Source organism: Schistocerca piceifrons, chromosome 2 (assembly GCF_021461385.2).
Source record: "Schistocerca piceifrons isolate TAMUIC-IGC-003096 chromosome 2, iqSchPice1.1, whole genome shotgun sequence".
NCBI lineage: Eukaryota > Metazoa > Arthropoda > Insecta > Orthoptera > Acrididae > Schistocerca > Schistocerca piceifrons.
In genome coordinates, this window is record NC_060139.1 from 829,165,000 (window position 1) to 829,186,213 (window position 21,214).

The 21,214-nt window shown below is 39.8% G+C and overlaps 1 protein-coding gene across 1 annotated transcript in view; it reads left to right on the forward strand.

The window, feature by feature from the left end:
• LOC124775120 overlaps positions 1–21,214 on the forward strand; it is a 302,473-nt gene that overhangs the window by 173,060 nt on the left and 108,199 nt on the right. Inside the window, exon 13 of the mRNA XM_047249959.1 lies at positions 8,449–8,664. Within this exon, the coding sequence (XP_047105915.1) occupies positions 8,449–8,664 (216 nt within the window). The remainder of the gene's footprint in view (positions 1–8,448; positions 8,665–21,214) is intronic.

Consider the following 21,214-nt stretch of genomic DNA (forward strand, 5'->3'; position numbering starts at 1 on the left):
TATGTTCGCTGTTTCCCACAGCCTGTAATCAACTTTTTCTTCGACAAAAATATCTAGATATCTAAGAAAAGCTCATTGAGAGATTTTACTAAAGGCATATGTTCATATTATATGCTCAAAAACTGTACCAAATACTCATGTTGTGATGAATGGAAAATAAGGAATATTTATTATCGATGCATTTCTTTTTAATATGAAAAAAAGTAGTTATGATGTGAAAGTTAATGTCAATAGGTCTTTCATCCATTTGTGGTCCTTATTGTAACAAGTAATATTAGAGATATTTTGTCTGTTGCAACTGTTCAAGGTCGTATATCGACCAAAGACATTTCGTTCACTATAACAGTTGTTTGTTTTATACACGTTGATTTAACGAGATCATAAACAGTTATCACAGCAGAACGATTTTTTGTACTAGTACTTATTGGCTCCTTGGTTATTTCCATGTATTCTTCTATACACAAATAAGACACTGTACAGTCGCAAAAGACAGAATAACTCCAATATTAGTTGTAAAATTGTGTTTGCAGAAGAGAGACCTCAAAAACAAAAAGACCATGTGTTAATTTGGAAGCTACACTGTTTCTTAGACTAATAAATTTCAGTTCAGTAGCCTGTATTTTTTCTCATCAGATGTTGAATTTTTCATTTTCCTTGTATACATTAATTTTTGGAAACAAAATATTTTTTCATGGATGGTGTTAATGATTCACCAACTGAAAAACATATCCAAGTGTCACAACCTTGTGTGTTAGACATACTGACAGGTTTATCCTGTACATATCTTAACCATATGAGGGAATATGTTGCCATTGTCACCCCTCCCCTTCTTCTCTCATCTTCATCACTTGCTGTCAACATGAGCTGTCTATTAGCTTTCCATAGGTGTGTGTGTGTGTACATACAAGACATCTTGTGTGGACATTGTAGTCATCAACAGTATTTCTTTGGAGACTCTCAAGAATGATATCATATATGGCAACCAGCGGAAAAATGCTCTTGCCAGAGCACAAAAAGGTGCATAAACTCCTGTTTAAAAGAATCTAACTAAAAAGTGGGGTACCAGCTACCTCATTCTACCTTCCTCAGCACCAAAATTTTGGCAAGCAAACACATTCACGCCCTTTTTAACATGCAACTCACCTCTCTCTCCCACAAGCTCCTCTAACTGAAACACTCTCGCATCCACTAGTCCATCGCTGTTAGTCGGTCATACCCATCCACAACCACTTGCCTTTTTCACTTACTCATTCTGCCAAACTCATTGTCAGTTGCTACTAGCTCATTCATCCCTTCCCACTGCTACTGTCTCTTCTCATTATCATTATCTCTATCTTTCTTGTTGTCATTGTCATAGACTGTTGTCTCTCATTATCACAGGCTCTCACCCACTTCCTCATTCTCCTTCTCTTTATTCATCTCCCAGTGGCATTGTGTCCTTCACTCTTTTCCTAGCACTATTCTGTTACTATCACTATGTTCTGCAGCCACTGTGTCACTCACCGCAATTGTCTTTTTTGCCCTTTCTATACCACGACCACTGTCTGCTGTCTTCCAATATTTAGTATTTCGCCTCTCGCCCTCTGCCACTATCTCCTTCTCCCTCAGTGTAAAAAAGTGTGAATATGTTTGCATACCAAAATGTTTGGGAAAAATTTTAAAGGTGCTGAGGGAGGTAGAATGAGGCACCTGGTACCCACTTTTCAGTCATAGTCTTTTAAACAGGAGCATGCTCGCTTTTTTATTCTCCGATAAGTGTTTTTTCTGGTGGTTTCCTTCTTTTCTCTGCTGCAGCTGGGCATTCACCCATATGAAAAGAACTTTAAGGGTCAGTAAAATTTTGATAGTTTATGTGAAAGTGGAATAACGCAAAACTAATTTTACAATGCAGACCGGATTTAAAAATTTTGCATGTGCCTTAGTACAACAAATGGGGTTCCCAGAACCCTTCTTATGTTAACAGAAACGCTTCTCAACATATTTCTCCATCTATGTCACTTTATAAACTATGTTTTCACCTCACAACGGATTTTACTTGCATATTTTACATGTACAGATAGTGCAACTTTGAATCTCCATATTTCTGAAACAGAAGAAAATATCAAGAAAATTTTAGAGGTTGTTTGAGATTGGGATCTTTGGAATATATTGTAAAACTTACAGCCATTTGCTGTGTATAACCGTCTTGGAATCTGCAGCCCAGCTTTGATACCAGCATCAAAATAAGCGTAATACTTCGAAAACTAAAAGAAATAAATGTAAAATTTTATTGAAATCGCAATAACTTCTAAAGTAATCAGCATTTTGTTGCAGAGGAGCGAATGGTTAATTTTCTAACTGTTTGGTAAGAGGTTTAAAGGTAAAAAGTGTGGTGTCACTGCCGGACACCACACTTGCTAGGTGGTAGCCTTTAAATCGGCCGCGGTCCGTTAGTATACGTCGGACCCGTGTGTCACCACTATCAGTGATTGCAGACCGAGCACCGCCACACGGCAGGTCTAGAGAGAGTTCCTAGCACTCGCCCCAGTTGTACAACTGACTTTGCTAGTGATGGTTCACTGACAAAATACGCTCTCATTTGCCGAGACGATAGTTAGCATAGCCTTCAGCTACGTCATTTGCTACGACCTAGCAAGGCGCCATTACCAGTTACTATTGAGATTATGAATAATGTACCGTCAAGAGCGACGTTCACCATTAATGGATTAAAGTTAAGTATTCCACCAGCTACGTCCGTTTTTTTTGCTAAAGCCTAATTTCATTGACCTGTTCCAGACCTTACGCCAGCCTGCGTGAGCTAAAACGCGTGCCTTTCGGCTTCCTCTAGTACCCGGTGTTGGCTCTCCTGCCAACCCACAACAAAAAGATACAGGGATTGCGCATTTTATATCGCACACCAACTATGCTGTTTAATTATAATTATGGCATGGATTTCTGTGCATTGAAAATTAATAAGAGATTCATGTATTTATGCAACAAAAAATTGAAAATATTAACTTGTAACACAAATATTAAATAAATTGGTTATAATAGAGGGAAACACTCCACGTAGGAAATATATATCTTTATATATATCTTTAAATATGTCTGCTTGTGTCTGTATATGTGTGGATGGATATGTGTGTGTGTGCAAGTGTATACCCGTCCTTTTTCCCCCCTAAGGTAAGTCTTTCCGCTCCCGGGATTGGAATGACTCCTTACCCTCTCCCTTAAAACCCACTTCCTTTCGTCTTTCCCTCTCCTTCCCTCTTTCCTGATGAGGCAACAGTTTGTTGCGAAAGCTTGAATTTTGTGTCTATGTTTGTGTTTGTTAGTGTGTCTGTCGACCTGCCAGCACTTTCCTTAGATAAATATTAAATAAATATTTAAATAAAGTTTCTACTCACCATGTACTGGAGATGCAGATAGGCACAGCACAAAGACTGTCAGAAAGTGAACTTTTGGCCAACAAGGCCTTTACCGGACGGACGGATGGATGCACGCACGCGCGTACACACACACACACACACACACACACACACACACACACACACACACACGAGTCCGCTCAACAGCAGGCTGGTCCAGCTGTTTCACGGCCAGTCTGTCAGTCACCATTCATGCAGACAGGTAGTGGGTTGGTTGTCATGCCCATGTAGAATGCTGCATAGTCATTGCAGCTTACCTTGTAGCTCACATGACTGGTTTGACATGTAGCCCTGTGTTTGATGGGATAGGTGATGATTGTGACCGGACTGGAGAGCGACGGTGGGAGGATGTATAGGACAGGTCTTGCATCCAGGTCTATTACAAGGATATGAGGCAAGGGGTTGCGAGCAGGGGTTGTGTAGGGATGGACGAGGATATTGTGTAGGTTTGGTGGGCAGCAGACTAGCACTGGGTGGGACGGATAGTGGGTAGGACTTTCATCATTTCATGGCATGACGAGAGTTAGTTGAAAACCTGGTGGAGAATGTGACCCAGTTCCTCCAGTCCTGGATGGTACTGAGTCATGAGGGGAATGTTCCTTCATGGTCAGCCGGTCAGACTTCGGGAGGTGGTGGGTGACTGGAGAGGTACAGCACGGGACATCTGTTTCCGTACAAGGTTGGGAGGGTAATTGCTGTCTGTGAAGAATGTGTTAAAACTTCGTACATGATTCGGCAATTTCTTAAATCATTTCATTATTTATGACATCATATCTCTTGAGCTGTATGTCATACCACGACCTATTTGTGTAGGCACATAGAGTGGGTTATGTGGGTACTGTTTGAAAAATGTGTTGGGAATAGAGTTAGTAGCAAAGAAGTAATAAATTTAAACATCATGCATGACACAGCTTGTTTTTCATGCATCTCCTTATTTTGATGTCATATCTGCTGAACTATGGTAGGTAAGTGGTTTTTGTAGTGTACATGGGCATATGTCTCCATCTCCCAAGTAGAACGCATTTCACTATAATTTACAGATACACAACTGGAACGTGGAGGATTCTAGCCAAAAAACATTTCAGGGTTAATCAGCTTGACGGATGAAGAAGCATTTTGTGCCACTGTGGCAAAAAAAAAAAAAAAAAAAAAAAAAAAAAAGTGGGGGGGGGGGGGGCGATTGGAGTCTCTCTACCTGCAATTTCTGGTTACCGTATTTACTCGAATCTAAGCTGCACTTTTTTCCAGCTTTTTATAATCCAAAAAACCACCTACGGCTTAAAATCGAGTGCAAAGTAAGCGGAAGTTCTGAAAAATGTTGGTAGGTGCAGCCACAAATAACTTCTGCCGTCGAATATATGTAGCGTTACACAGGCATGCTTTACAGGCACAAAGATAAATACTGGTGCCAAAAATAAATTAAAAAAGATGTAAGATGAGCTTTTTTTTCTCCGCCCCCCGAGTTTCGACCACTGCATTTTCATACATGAGCCAAAGAAGTAAATACAAATTCTGTATTGTTCATCTTCGACTGCAGCAGCATTTCAATGTACTACGAAAATCCGATTGGCAAGACTGTTTGGGATATTTATCAGTATGGTCAACTCTACGTTCTGAATTTTTTCCTATCTGTGAGAAGAGATGGTCGCTAACAGGAACTTTTATGAAATGTGAATCACATGCAGTATTCTCTTCACCCTAAGAATAATACGAATATAAACATTTTGCCATGTATTCTTTCGTGTTTGCTGCTATCTCATTTAAATCCTGTCTGCCTGATAAACTACGAAACTAGAGTGAGACAACAGCAAACGCGGAAGAATATACATATCATGTCATGTTCATATTCATATTATTCTTATGCCTAATAGTGATACACTCAGAAATGAAGCACGACAATTGACTAGATTTTTAAATCTAAGATGACTCTAATTTCTGTGCAGAATTCAATGTATTAAAGAGGCGTCTGCAAAGATTTTCGAACAGAGAAAAATTTTCGCTGAACTCTTGTTCAGAACATCTTCTATCATACGCAGTCTATTATTTGGTTCCTGTTGATCATTATCAAAGAAAGCTGCAGTGTAAGTAACAACAAATAGCAGTCTCTTGCCATTGTTTCACTTATGAGACAATTCCCCTCTTTTTTTTTTTTTTTTTTTTTTTTTTTAATTGTAAACCGCAGTAGCGTGCACAAAAGCAAGCCATGCCGCAAGCGGCGACAGGCTGTAAACACTCATTATCAGAATGCGACAAACAATACATGGCACAGTACAGTAATGCATTTTCGGCTTAGAGTGACGTAAACACCTATAACAAAGAGAACGGCATTTATCAGATCAAAGAAAAATAAGCAGTCAATTCAAACCAGACGAAGCACGTGAAAGAGGAAGGGTACCCATATAAATACGGACGGAGCGCCTGACGCATAGCAATGGCTACCTGGTAAAGCTTAACTGCTAAGCTTACGACTCGAACCAAACTACTGTAGCTGTATCGTCATTCATTCAACCTAAATTGTGTCTCATATTACAATGGACCAACTTTGTTTCAATTTGGAGGTGCGATCTAAAACTTTTCTCTCCCCTTGAATTTTGAGTCTCAAATTCCAGGTGCGGCTTAGATTCGGGGAAATTTTTTTCCCTTGATTTTGAGTCTCATTTTTCAGGTGCGACTTAGATTCGAGTAAATACGGTAGCTCTCGATATCTGATTGACAGGAGATAAACTGATTACTGAAAATAGTTTTATTACAAATTGTCCAGCAACACTGCAACACAGCTTTAAACAGATTTGACTGCTTTACATAACTATCTTCAGTAAGTGGAGTACAGTGACCAGCTAGTCACAGACCTCATATAAAAGCTTATCACAGGTACACACTGCCACAACAATACAATAGAGTTACAGTATTAAGACAGTCACAAAGCACTTTTACATACAAGTCTGGCAGATGAACATTCCAAAGTTGGTATTAAATTAAACACTCAATGGACACAGAAGGTTCATGAAGGCCGATAATAAACTACAGAAATGTACTGTATGTAGTTGACACACAGCAATTAACACCACAATACAGACGGTAGTGTTTCACTATTATGCAGTTGATGGACAGGTATGAACTGTACTTTGATCAAAGAGATTCGCAGAAATAGGGCAAATTTGTCCTTCAATATACAGACTTGTTACATAGTTCTTGCCTATGTGCTAACTCGTGCGGGCCTGTAGGATAGATTTTTCTTGTGTGCTTTCAGTCTGCAGATCTTTTATTAGTGTGTGTGTGTGTGTGTGTGTGTGTGTATGTGTGTGTGTGTGTGTGTGTGAGAGAGAGAGAGAGAGAGAGAGAGAGAGAGAGAGAATTAACATATCAAGAATGGTACACAGATTGCAGATTTTGGGATGATGTTGGCCGTATAAAGACTAGTGTTTGAACGTTACAGCATTTTGGAAACTATATAATGGTTTGAAAAACTGCTATGTTAGATTTTACTGATTTGGATGAGCTGTATTGGGACAGTAACTTGGTTTACAAAATATGTCATGGATTAATAGAATAAAGAAGACTATAGAAATATTCAGTGAGTCAAAACTGTGAATTCCCTAATTACAAGTATGGCAGCCTTGTTTACACTTACAATTGTTTATGATCATTAATGCAAATTCTTAATTAGTTGCTTAATTGGTTAAGAAAAGGTTCATTCAATCCAGAAAAATTAATCCAACGAAAGTGTAGTATCAAACTTGGGAATCTTAACAGCCATAGTAGTACAAAAGGGAACAGTAATTTCAGCTGTTCTCGGACTTTGTTTGTAATAATCTCTTAAATTAATTACTTTTAGGAAAACTGTTAATAGTTCACTGTAAAGAGTGGCTTTAAGGTTTTGCTAATGAGTGGTGTTATTCCTCCCAGAATTAATGATAAACTCTTCAGGAGGTACTGTGGTAATAATTTCAGTCATCATTTGTTCTTTATTAGAGTGGTTTCCAACAAAATATATCATTGCAATCAGTGGATTGAAAATTACCTTATGAATACTGAATGTTCATGAATTATTGTGTGAAAAGCATTTTGGCACATTTAGGTAGATACTACTGTGTGTATAACTGTCTTCAAATGAAACTTAAGGAAAAGATTTAGTATTTTTAAGAGATGTAGAATAATAGCAAATGGAGTGGATTCAACTTAGTACATTTCAGGATGTTTCTCTGTCAGTTCTGATTTTTATGGCTGAAAGCAAGACTTTCTATCACTTCTTGGCAACAAATATCCAGTCCTAATATTCACATTCACTTCTAGTCTTCATGGGCACCTCGGACGAGCAGCCACTTCCAGGACTCAGTATCGTAAACAATTGTTGCTTACTGCACATCTGCACCTGCTGATCTTAATAGAACTGCAGGTATTGAAATTTGTACATGTAAGTTGAAACTTTCCCCACATACCAGAAATGCCCTGACCGATCAAGTGGGGCTCCTAATGCAGTGTCGTATTTAAAGTCTCTGAAATTGCAGTATCGTGTTATTCTTATTTATTGCCAACAATATCTGTTCCTATCTGTAGCACCTGGTGGTTCTAAGCGGTAACACTTGCATATACTGTGTGCCCTCTTTATCATAGCTGATTTTAGAGGATGATATTACATGGAGTACACAAGCCCCATGCTGCACTTGGGTTGTTACAGGGCAGTAGGGTGGTGTAATAAACCTTGCTTCTCTAATGCAGTGCAGTTGATATACCTATATTCTTTGCTGTGTACTGATCCAGTCTCATTGTAGTTGTACGAACTTTTGTTTGCAAATAGTAGTCTCGTGTAGCAACAATGCTGGACTAAAAACTATTTATTAATAATTTAAGCAGAAACATCCTGATCACAGTGACCAAATTCTCTGATTTTCACAGTTTCAGAAGTGACAGTTACGTTATGAATGTATATTTTAGTGTCTGTGAGCACTAGCTGGAACGTTTAAATGGTTTATCTGCCTTATATCTATAATTTATCATTTATTTATAAATTTGTAGTACATGTGAAAACTTTTTATTCTAGATAAATTATATTGACTATGGAACTGTGGGCTATGTGAGATCTGAAGAGCTAAGATTTATGCACAGAGATTTTGCACAATTGCCAATGCAAGGAATACCTTCACGTTTAGCAAATGTTGAACCTGCTGTGGGTGAATGGAAAAAGGAAGTAAGCAATTACTTCTTGGATCTGGTTCGTGGCAAAATCTTAATGGCAGTTATTGACAGGACAAATCAGGCAAGTAATAAATTACTTATATTTTTTTGAAATGTGTATATTACATTTTTTTAACAAGTTGTATGATCTTCAGTGTTTGACTTCCACTTATATTGTAATTTCTAATCATCATCATCATCATCATCACCATTTAAGACTGATTATACCTTTCAGCGTTCAGTCTGGAGCATAGCCCCCCTTATAAAATTCCTCCATGATCCCCTATTCAGTGCTAACATTCGTGCCTCTTCTGATGTTAAACCTATTACTTCAAAATCATTCTTAACCGAATCCAGGTACCTTCTCCTTGGTCTGCCCCGACTCCTCCTACCCTCTACTGTTGAACCCATGAGTCTCTTGGGTAACCTTGCTGCTCCCATGCGTGTTACATGACCCCACCATCTAAGCCTGTTCGCCCTGACTGCTACATCTATAGAGTTCATTCCCAGTTTTTCTTTGATTTCCTCATTGTGGACACCCTCCTGCCATTGTTCCCATCTACTAGTACCTGCAATCATCCTAGCTACTTTCATATCCGTAACCTCAACCTTATTGATAAGGTAACCTGAATCCACCCAGCTTTCGCTCCCATACAACAAAGTTGGTCGAAAGATTGAACGGTGCACAGATAACTTAGCCTTGGTACTGACTTCCTTCTTGCAGAAGAGAGTAGATCGTAGCTGAGCGCTCACTGCATTAGCCTTGCTACACCTCGCTTCCAGTTCTTTCACTATGTTGCCATCCTGTGAGAATATGCATCCTAAGTACTTGAAACCGTCCACCTGTTCTAACTTTGTTCCTCCTATTTGGCACTCAATCCGTTTATATTTCTTTCCCACTGACATTACTTTCGTTTTGGCGATGCTAATCTTCATACCATAGTCCTTACATTTCTGATCTAGCTCTGAAATATTACTCTGCAAACTTTCAATTGAATCTGTCATCACAACTAAGTCATCCGCATATGCAAGACTGCTTATTTTGTTTTCACATATCTTAATCTCACCCAGCCAGTCTATTGTTTTCAACATATGATCCATAAATAATATGAACAACAGTGGAGACAGGTTGCAGCCTTGTCTTACCCCTGAAACTACTCTGAACCATGAGCTCAGTTTACCGTCAACTCTAACTGCTGCCTGACTATCCATGTAAAGACCTTTAATTGCTTGCAAAAGTTTGCCTCCTATTCCATAATCTCGTAGAACAGACAATAACTTCCTCCTAGGAGCCCGGTCATATGCCTTTTCTAGATCTATAAAGCATAGATACAATTCCCTGTTCCACTCATAACACTTCTCCATTATTTGTCGTAAGCTAAAGATCTGGTCCTGACAACCTCTAAGAGGCCTAAACCCACACTGATTTTCATCCAATTGCTCCTCAACTAATACTCGCACTTTCCTTTCAACAATACCTGAGAAGATTTTACCCACAATGCTGATTAAAGAGATACCTCTGTAGTTGTTACAATCTTTTCTGTTTCCATGTTTAAAGATTGGTGTGATTACTGCTTTTGTCCAGTCTGATGGAACCTGTCCCGACTCCCAGGCCATTTCAATTATCCTGTGTAGCCATTTAAGACCTGACATTCCACTGTACTTGATGAGTTCCGACTTAATTTCATCCACCCCAGCTGCTTTATTGCACTGCAATCTATTGACCATTTTCTCCACTTCCTCAAACGTGATCCTATTTCCATCATCATTCCTATCCCATTCTACCTCGAAATCTGAAACATTACTGATCGTATTTTCACCTACATTGAGCAACTCTTCAAAATATTCCCTCCATCTGCCCAAGGCATCCACAGGATTCACCAGCAGTTTTCCTGACCTGTCCAAAATACTTGTCATTTCCTTCTTACCTCCCTTTCGAAGACTGCTAATTACACTCCAGAATGGTTTTCCAGCAGCTTGACCCAATGTCTCCAACCTGTTTCCAAAGTCTTCCCAAGATTTCTTCTTGGATGCTGCAATTATCTGTTTGGCTTTGTTTCTTTCTTCAACATAACTTTCTCTGTCTACCTGAGTTCTAGTATGTAGCCATTTTTTGTACGCCTTCTTTTTCCTTTTACAGGCTGCCTTGACTGTGTCATTCCACCAAGCTGTTTGCTTCCTCCTACTTTTACACACTGCTGTTCCAAGACATTCTTTAGCCACTTCTAGTACTGTGTCCCTGTACCTTGTCCATTCCTTTTCCAATGACTGTAATTGACTACATTCAACTAACTGGTACGTTTCTGAGATCGCTGTTGTGTACTAGTGCCTGATTTCTTTATCCAGAAGTTTCTCCACTCTTATCCTCCTACATATGGACCTGACCTCCTGCACTTTCGGCCTCGCAATCCCAATTTCACTGCAGATTAAATAATGATCAGTGTCATCAAAGAATCCCCTGAATACACGTGTGTCCCTCACAGCCTTCCTGAATTCCTGATCTGTTATCATATAGTCAATGACAGATCTGGTTCCCCTGCTTTCCCAAGTATACCGGTGAATGTTCTTATGTTTAAAAAAGGAGTTTGTGATTACTAAGCCCATACTGGCACAGAAATCCAAGAGTTGCTGCCCGTTCCTGTTGGCCTCCATATCCTCTCCAAATTTACCCATAACCTTTTCATACCTTTCTGTTCGATTTCCAATCCTGGCGTTAAAATCACCCATGAGCAGAACACTGTCCTTGTCCTTTACTCTAACAACTACATCACTGAGTGCCTCATAAAAACTATCCATCTTATCTTGATCAGTCCCTTCACAATGCGAATATACTGACACAATCCTAATTTTCTTGCTAGACACTGTCAAATCTATCCACATCAGTCGTTCGTTTACATACCTTATTGCAACTACGCTGGGTTCCATTTCTTTTCTGATGTAAAGCCCTACACCCCATTGTGCTATTCCTGCTTTGACTCCTGACAAGTAGACCTTGTATTCTCCCACTTCTTCTTCTTTCTCACCCCTTACCCGAATGTCACTAACAGCTAAAACGTCCAGCCCCATCTTACTTGCAGCCTCTGCCAGCTCTACCTTCTTCCAAGAGTAGCCCCCATTGATATTAATAGCTCCCCATCTCATTACCATTTGTTTGCCAAGTCGTATCTTAGGAGTCCCTGGTTTGTCAGTTAGAGGTGGGACTCCGTCACCTCCAAAGGTCCGAGGCATTTTGCTCTGATTGTTGCCAGCATCATATTTAAAGTACCAGGGAAGCAGGTTGCTAGCCTTACTTGCCCCGAGTCCCATTGGGTTTTACCCCTAACGGCTGAGGGACTAACCGGTGGATTTGGTAGTCTTTGCCGTATGAGCACAAAGGTGACCACGACTCAGAATACGTCCGAGATGCCCAGCCTTATTCCAAAGTAACTGGTATCCCGACTGTCGGGACCACTTACTTGGCCACTCATACGTTGCCCGTGGTTCATGAACTAGGACATGGCTACAGGAACCCACACCATGAACCACTGTAATTTCTAATTTTAAATTAAATTCGTTTCTTAAATTTATTTAGGTATTGTTTATTTTTGTGCAGTTTCATTTGAAAATAGGATGAAAATAAAATCACATTAGAAAGAGAGATGTATGCATGGTTTGGCTTATGAGATGCTGTGTTTAGCATTTGGCAGCAAATACTCATATGAGGTTAATGACACATTCAACAGAATACATCAACTTGGATTCATAATTTTCAACAGCTCGAAAAATATTTTTCACTGGTTTGATTAATTTGTCAAACTAGTTAAATTTTCAGTACAAGATTAAAAATATTCATAGTGTAAAAGTTTTTCTCACACTTCACTTTACATTCTGGATTCCTTAATCTTATATTTGTAATTTAAGGGCTACCATCTTTATACTGTTACATGGTCAACTGTAGCCTTCGGTTCCAAGAACAGAACACAGATACGTGTACATTATATGCACCTCTCCAGGCCTTTTCAGTTCACAATTTTCAGATCGTCTGATGTTGTTGTTGTAGTCTTCAGTCCTGAGACTGGTTTGATGCAGCTCTCCATGCTACTCTATCCTGTGCAAGCTTCTTCATTTCCCAGTACCTATTGCAGCCTACATCCTTCTGAATCTGCTTAGTGTATTTATCTCTTGGTCTCCCTCTATGATTTTTACCCTCCATGCTGCCCTCCAATACTAAATTGGTGATACCTTGATGTCTCAGAACATGTCCTACCAACCGATTCCTTCTTCTAGTCAAGTTGTGCCACAAACTTTTCTTCTCCCCAATCCTATTCAATACTTCCTCATTAATTATGTGATCTACCCATCTAATCTTCAGCATTCTTCTGTAGCACCACATTTCAAAAGCTTCTATTCTCTTCTTGTCTAAGCTATTTACCGTCCATGTTTCACTTTCATACATGGGTACACTCCATACAAATACTTTCAGAAACGACTTCCTGACACTTAAATCTATACTCAATGTTAACAAATTTCTCTTCTTCAGAAACGCTTTCCTTGCCATTGCCAGTCTACATTTTATATCCTCTCCACTTCGACCATCATCAGTTACTTTGCTCCCCAAATAGCAAAACTCATTTACTACTTTAAGTGTCTCATTTCCTAATCTAATTCCCTCAGCATCACCCGACTTAATTCGACTGCATTCCATTATCCTCATTTTGCTTTTGTTGATGTTCATCTTGTATCCTCCTTTCAAGACACTGTCCATTCCATTCAACTGCTCTTCCAAGTCCTTTGCTGTCTCTGACAGAATTACAATGTCATCAGCGAACCTCAAAGTTTTTATTCAACTGCTCTTCCAAGTCCTTTGCTGTCTCTGACAGAATTACAATGTCATCAGCGAACCTCAAAGTTTTTATTTCTTCTCCATGGATTTAAATACCTACTACAAATTTTTCTTTTGTTTCTGACACTGCTTGCTCAATATACAGATTGAATAACATTGGGGAGAGGCTACAACCCTGTCTCACTCCCTTTGCAACCACTGCTTCCCTTTCATACCCCTCGACTCTTATAACTGCCATCTGGTTTCTGTACAAATTGTAAATAGCCTTTCGATCTGTGTATTTTACCCCTGCCACCTTCAGAATTTGAAAGAGTATTCCAGTCAACATTGTCAAAAGCTTTCTCTAAGTCTACAAATGCTAGAAACGTAGGCTTGCCTTTCCTTAATCTTTCTTCTAAGATAAGTCGTAGGGTCAGTATTGCCTCACGTGTTCCAACATTTCTACAGAATCCAAACTGATCTTCCCCGAGGTCGGCTTCTATCAGTTTTTCCATTCGTCTGTAAAGAATTCATGTTAGTATTTTGCAGCTGTGACTTATTAAACTGATAGTTCGGTAATTTTCACATCTGTAACACCTGCTTTCTTTGTGATTGGAATTATTATATTCTTCTTGAAGTCTCATACATATTGCACGCCAGTTGGTAGAGTTTTGTCAGGACTGGCTCTCCCAAGGCTGTCAGTAGTTCTAATGGATTGCTGTCTACTCCAGGGGCCTTGTTTTGACTCTGTCTTTCAGTGCTCTGTCAAACTCTCCACGCAATATCGTATCTCTCATTTCATCTTCATCTACATCCCCTTCCATTTCCATAATATTATCTTCAAGTACATCGCCCTTGTATAGACCCTCTATATACTCCTTCCACCTTTCTGCTTTCCCTTCTTTGCTTAGAACTGGGTTTCCATCTGAGCTCTTGATATTCATACAAGTGGTTCTCTTCTCTCCAAAGGTCTCTCTAATTTTCCTGTAGGCAGTATCTATCTTACCCCTAGTGAGATAAGCCTCTACATCCTTACATTTGTAGCCATCATTGCTTAGCCATTTTGCACTTCCTGACGATCTCATTTTTGAGACGTTTGTATTCCTTTTTGCCTGCTTCATTTACTGCATTTTTATATTTTCTCCTTTGATGAATTAAATTCAATACTTCTTCTGTTACCCAAGGGTTTCTACTAGCCCTCATCTTTTTACCTGTTTGATCCTCTGCTGCCTTCACTATGTCATCCCTCGAAGCTACCCATTCTTCTTCTACTGTATTTCTTTCCCCCATTCCTGTCAATTGTTCCCTTACGCTCTCCGTGAAACTCTGTAAAACCTCTGGTTCTTTCAGTTTATCCAGGTCCCATCTCCTTAAATTCCCACCATTTTGCAGTTTCTTCAGTTTTAATCTACAGTTCATAACCAATAGATTGTGGTTCCTAATCTCTGTCTTACCATTATATAATCTATCTGATACCTTCTAGTTTCTCCAGGATTCTTCCATGTATACAACCTTCTTTTATGATTCTTGAACCAAGTGTTAGCTATGATTATGTTGTGCTCTGTGCAAAATTCTACAAGGCGGCTTCCTCTTTCATTTCTGTCCCCCAATCCATATTCACCTACTATTTTTCCTTCTCTCCCTTTTCCTACTCTCGAATTTGTCACCCATGACTATTAAATTTTCGTCTCCCTTCACTACCTGAATAATTTCTTTTATCTCATCATACGTGTCGTCAATTTCTTCATCGTCTGTAGAGCTAGTTGGCATATGAAATTGTACTACTGTAGTAGGCATGGGCTTCGTGTCTATCTTGGCCACAATAATGCATTCACTATGCTGTTTGTAGTAGCTTACCCGCACTCCTATTTTTTTATTCATTATTTAAGCTACCCCTGTATTACCCCTGTTTGATTTTGTATTTATAACCCTGTATTCACCTGACCAAAAGTCTTGTTCCTCCTGCCACCAATCTTCACTAATTCCCACTATATCTAACTTTAACCTATCCATTTCCCTTTTTAAATTTTCTAACCTACTTGGCCGATTAAGGGATCTGACATTCCACGCTCCGATCCGTAGAATGCCAGTTTTCTTTCTCCTGATAACGACGTCCTCTTGAGTAGTCCCTGCCCGGAGAACCGAATGGGGGACTATTTTACCTCCGGAATATTTTACCCAGGAGGACGCCATCATCATTTAAGCATACAGTAAAGCTGCATGCCCTCGGGAAAAATTACGGCTTTAGTTTCCCCTGCTTTTAGCCGTTCGCAGTACCAGCACAGCAAGGTCGTTTTGGTTAGTGTTGCAGGGCCAGATCAGTCAATCATTCAGACTGTTGCCCCTGCAACTACTGAAAAGGCTGCTGCCCCTCTTCAGGAACCACACGTTTGTCTGGCCTCTCAACAGATACCCCTCCGTTGTGGTTGCACCTATGGTACGGCCATCTGTATCGCTGAGGCACGCAAGCCTTTCCACCAACGGCAAGGTCCATGGTTCATGTGGGGCTTCACTACTCAAGGTTAAATATAACTTTGGCTCAGAAGGGAGTAAATTATGCTGCCACAAAAGTCTTTGGTCACTTACCTAATAGCATCAGAAGTCTGACACATAGTCATATAGCATTTAAAAGGAAATTAAAAGAATTTCTGAATGGCAACTCCTTCTACTCATTAGATGAATTTTTGGATATAGTAAGTGTGTAATTTCCCCCACCCCCACCCAAAAAAAAAAAAAAAAAAAAAAAAAATATTAAGTGTCCTTTAATATTTTGTGTAATGTAATATCTTGAATTGACACCTTTTATTAACCTGACACGTTCCACATCATTATGAAGTGTCATATTCATGATCTATGGAACAAGTACTAACCTAATCTTACCATTTTCCAAGCTCCTGTGAGCATATGCATTGCTTGCAGGATGTTCAATTTAAACACTTCATTCCTATCAGTAAAGGCAAGTGCCTTAAGGACAAGAGCTTTCCAATACTGCTTTTCAGGCTATGAATAATCCTTAGATCCATGGGCTGGAGTTCCGCAGAAATCCTAAGTCTGTTGGATGAGCGGGGCACTTGTCCATAAAGAGAACAACCTTCCTCTTTCTAGCACCCATTAATATATCAAAAGCTTGCAAGAACTTTTTGAACAAGTCCGCAGTCATCCAAGCACTTTTGTTGCTATAATACTTACATGGCAGCGTAGCACTGTTCTTAAAACAATGTGGTTTGTGGAACTTTCCAATTACTATGGGATCCAGCTTGTCGCTGTCATCTGCGTTGCTGCATATGAGAACAGAAATTCTCTGCTTGTTCATTCTTCCTCCATGGCATGCTTCTCCTTTAACACTTACGGTTTTAGAGGGCATGAGTAGGTAAAACAGGCCTGTTTCGTCCACATTGTACACATCCCAAGATTCGAAACCTTCCAAGAGGGGTGGCAGCACCTGTTCTTTCCAGTGTTCAACACTTTCATCACTAGCTGCAGCACTCTCTCCACTTACTGCCCTACAATTTATTCCATAGGGTTTTTTGAAACTATCCAGCCAACCATTCGAAGCTTTGAGTTCTGTTAGTCCAAGTTTCCCTGATATCATAGATGCTTTCATTTTTATCAATGTCCCATCAATTGGTAAATTTTCAGCACTTGCTCCATTGAACCACTCCATTAGCTTCGATTCCATTTCTTCATAAGGCGACTTTGTAACATATTTTCTCTGCTTTGCTTTTGAACCGCACTGTGTTTCTTGATCCAGAATCTTCTCCTTATTCTTCAATATTCCTGACAATGAAGCCTGTGCAAGTCCCAGGCGTCGAGCCATTTCACTTATTGGCACATTTGCGTTTGTCTCCACTTTCCGAATCAAGTTCACTTTTTCCGCAACAGATAAGAGTTTTTCTTTCTTCTGCCATAGTCAACTTCACTACAACAATGAATGTGAGTGAGCAAACTGATACACAGCTGGATTCTCCACGCAAGACACAGTAATACACGAACTGATGCAAACTTGCGTAAACTGATGCTATACTGTAATGCTGCTACGAATGTACAGATTCGGACAAAGCTCGGTTGCAAGCAAGCATGGAAAGCGGCACGAGTGTTACATTGTTAGTCTCCGGCCGCAGTCGGCTAAGTTCGAGCGTGCTCATGCATGTAGCGAGGAATCGATATGGAAGATGATCGATCGTATCCAATATAAATGCTGGAGTTCATAGGTTCTTAAAACCTGTATTATACGATGCTTGCATTTGGAGGCAAAGCGTGTGGAAGTTCCAAAAAATCCCGCTAGAAGCCACCACAAGTACTGTAGTTACCGTATTTGCCCAATTGCAAGCCGACCTCGAGTGCAAGCAGCACCCCAAAAATGAAACTTTGGAAAATAAATAAATAAAAATAAATTTTACCTCGATTTCAAGCTGCTCTTAAAAGTGAAAGATACGGCTCATCATATGATGGATAGAGTATTAAGTGGCTCTACTAGAAATCCAGTACAGGGCTATTATAAATGATTGAAGCGATTTCATAAATTCACTGTAGCTCCATTCATTGACATATGGTCACGACACACTACAGATACGTAGAAAAACTCATAAAGTTTTGTTCGGCTGAAGCCGCACTTCAGGTTTCTGCCGCCAGAGCGCTCGAGAGCGCAGTGAGACAAAATGGCGACAGGAACCAAGAAAGCATATGTCGTGCTTGAAATGCACTCACATCAGTCAGTCATAACAGTCCAACGACACTTCAGGACGAAGTTCAACAAAGATCCACCAACTGCTAACTCATTCGGCGATGGTATGCGCAGTTTAAAGCTTCTGGATGCCTCTATAAGGGGAAATCAATGGGTCGGCCTGCAGTGAGCGAAGAAACGGTTGAACGCGTGCGGGCAAGTTTCATGCGTAGCCCGCGGAAGTCAGCGAATAAAGCAAGCAGGGAGCTAAACGTACCACAGCCGACGGTTTGGAAAATCTTACGGAAAAGGCTAAAGCAGAAGCCTTACCGTTGACAATTGCTACAAGCCCTGACACCCGATGACAAAGTCAAACGCTTTGAATTTTCGGCGCGGTTACAACAGCTCATGGAAGAGGATGCGTTCAGTGCGAAACTTGTTTTCAGTGATGAAGCAACATTTTTTCTTAATGGTAAAGTGAACAGACACAGTGTGTGAATCTGGGCGGTAGAGAATCCTCACGCATTCGTGCAGCAAATTCGCAGTTCACCAAAAGTTAACGTGTTTTGTGCAATCTCACGGTTTAAAGTTTACGGCCCCTTTTTCTTCTGCGAAAAAAACTTTAAAGGACATGTGTATCTGGACATGCTGGAAAATTGGCTCATGCCACAACTGGAGACCGACAGTGCCGACTTCATCTTTCAACAGGATGGTGCTCCACCGCACTTCCATCATGATGTTCGGCATTTCTTAAACAGGAGATTGGAAAACCGATGGATCGGTCGTGGTGGAGATCATGATCAGCAATTCATGTCATGGCCTCCACGCTCTCCCGACTTAACCCCATGTGATTTCTTTCTGTGGGGTTATGTGAAAGATTCAGTGTTCAAACCTCCTCTACCCAGAAACGTGCCAGAACTGCGAGCTCGCATCAACGATGCTTTCGAACTCATTGATGGGGACATGCTGCGCCGAGTGTGGGAGGAACTCGATTATCAGCTTGATGTCTGCCGAATCACTAAAGGGGCACATATTGAACGTTTGTGAATGCCTAAAAAAACTTTTTGAGTTTTTTATGTGTGTGCAAAGCATTGTGAAAATATCTCAAATAATAAAGTTATTGTAGAGCTGTGAAATCGCTTCAAACATTTGTAATAACCCTGTATTTTTTAAATGCGCGACAAACAGTTTCACATGGGAGACATTTCCAAGATTGAAACTTCCTGGCAGATTAAAACTGTGTGCCGGACCGAGACTCAAACTTAGGACCTTTGCCTTTCACGGGCAACTCATTCCACGGAATGAGTGACGCAACCCAGTGTCGTCGTGTAAACTAGCCTTAATACTAAATGCTGGTTTTGATGTAATTCGAATTACGTTAAATCAAATATAAAATTGCATTGCACTTATGGAATAATTTTTGAGACTTGAAATTTCTTCCGTTAAATGCGGGTTTACGTGAAATCGAGGTCACGCAAAATTGGGGTTGTACTGTACTTACATAAATATTTGCACCCAACAGTTAGAAGAAATTCTCAAAGTGCATCTTGCTATGCATGGAAAAACAAATTAAATGGTGCAGTGTTTTGTTATTTAAACCAGAAACATTCGACCAACACAAAGAACACATAGGCGTCAACTATCACTACAAGTCACCAAACGAAGACACGCGAAGCATGCATTTGAGGTCTCGTAATGATCACGAAGTTCTGCATGTGTAGTAAAGACAGTTTGAAACTGATTGTGACTGCTCATGATACCTTCAGTTGAATGAACCTAGTTACTCCCATCAGCCACAATGCTGAGTAGAGCATGGCAATGGCAGGAGATAACGAATTGTTCAGACTTTCAGACAGTACTTGCCAGTATCATTGCATGTCAGTTACATCAGTTTTTTTCCCACGAACACTGATTTATGAAGTGTAAACTTGATAAAGTTATAAATATGTTAATGCAAAATTGGAGCCAAATTAACATTGTGAACTTAGTAAATTTGACTGTAGTCATAAAAAATGTTGTAAATGGCGGGAAAATGTTAATTCCCAAAACGTAAAAACAGGGTTGTACTGCATTTGATTTCACACTATGTTTGAACAGGCAACAGTATGGGAAGGGTAGGTTGCTACTCACGACATAAAGGAGGCATTAAGTCACAGACAAACAAAATGAAAAAGAATAGTAGGAGTATTTTCAGTCCTCAGACAAAGGCCTCCTTCAGAAATAGAGCTACCACACATTCTTATAACTTCTGCTATAAAATTATATAGGACTTTATGTGCATTTAGGTATTCTGTTGCTAACGGAGTTTGTTCATTTTTATTGCACTACCAGAGGGCATCACATGCTGCTGTGATATGGTGGTTTCTTGATATCTTTTGTCCCACTCAAGAACAAAGAGATTAACATCTTTCTCACTGTCTCATCAACATGAAGAATATGATGAGGCTGTAGATATTTTGCCAGAATCTCTCAGTTAAACCAGAGGCACGACATTGTCACTGTAAAGTTTCTGCTGTGTTTACAATTCTGATAACAGGGAAGAGATAGGAGATTAACTAACACTATGTTGTAGTGCCTCGCTTTAATTTTGTAAGACCAATACAGGTTTTCATATCGTTGAGCCCTAACCCTGCTCTTTGTGAACTGCCAGGTGTCACTTTATCATATTTCATTAAACCACTGTATGCAGTTTCCTTTATCAGAGTATCTACTTCCTCTTTACTTTTATTCTGCTATGCATCTTCACCCACATCATAATGATAGTCTCATTTATGGGGATAGCTTCCGAACTACTTTGTAATGCGATATATGAGATAATTTTTGGTACTATTGACATTGTAGTATTTTAACAGTATCAGTGCTAAGTATAAATCTGATGAAATTGTGGTTGATTATGTTTGGTCATACTGCTGGTGAATGCCAAGTAGTTGGTGGGTTGTGTGACAGAGAGCAAAATAAAGATGCACACACAATGTTTGATAAACTTCTTTCACTTAACGTTAATAAAAGAAAGTGCAGAACAATATATAGTGCAAGTCTTTGAGGTAGGTCGACTCGAATATCCATACTCATATCAGAGGCTGATAGAGCTGAACTGTTAGGCCGAACTGAACTAACAGGCAGACTTCACTAGACTCGAGCTATGTAGCATCCTTTAAGTCGGCTCCA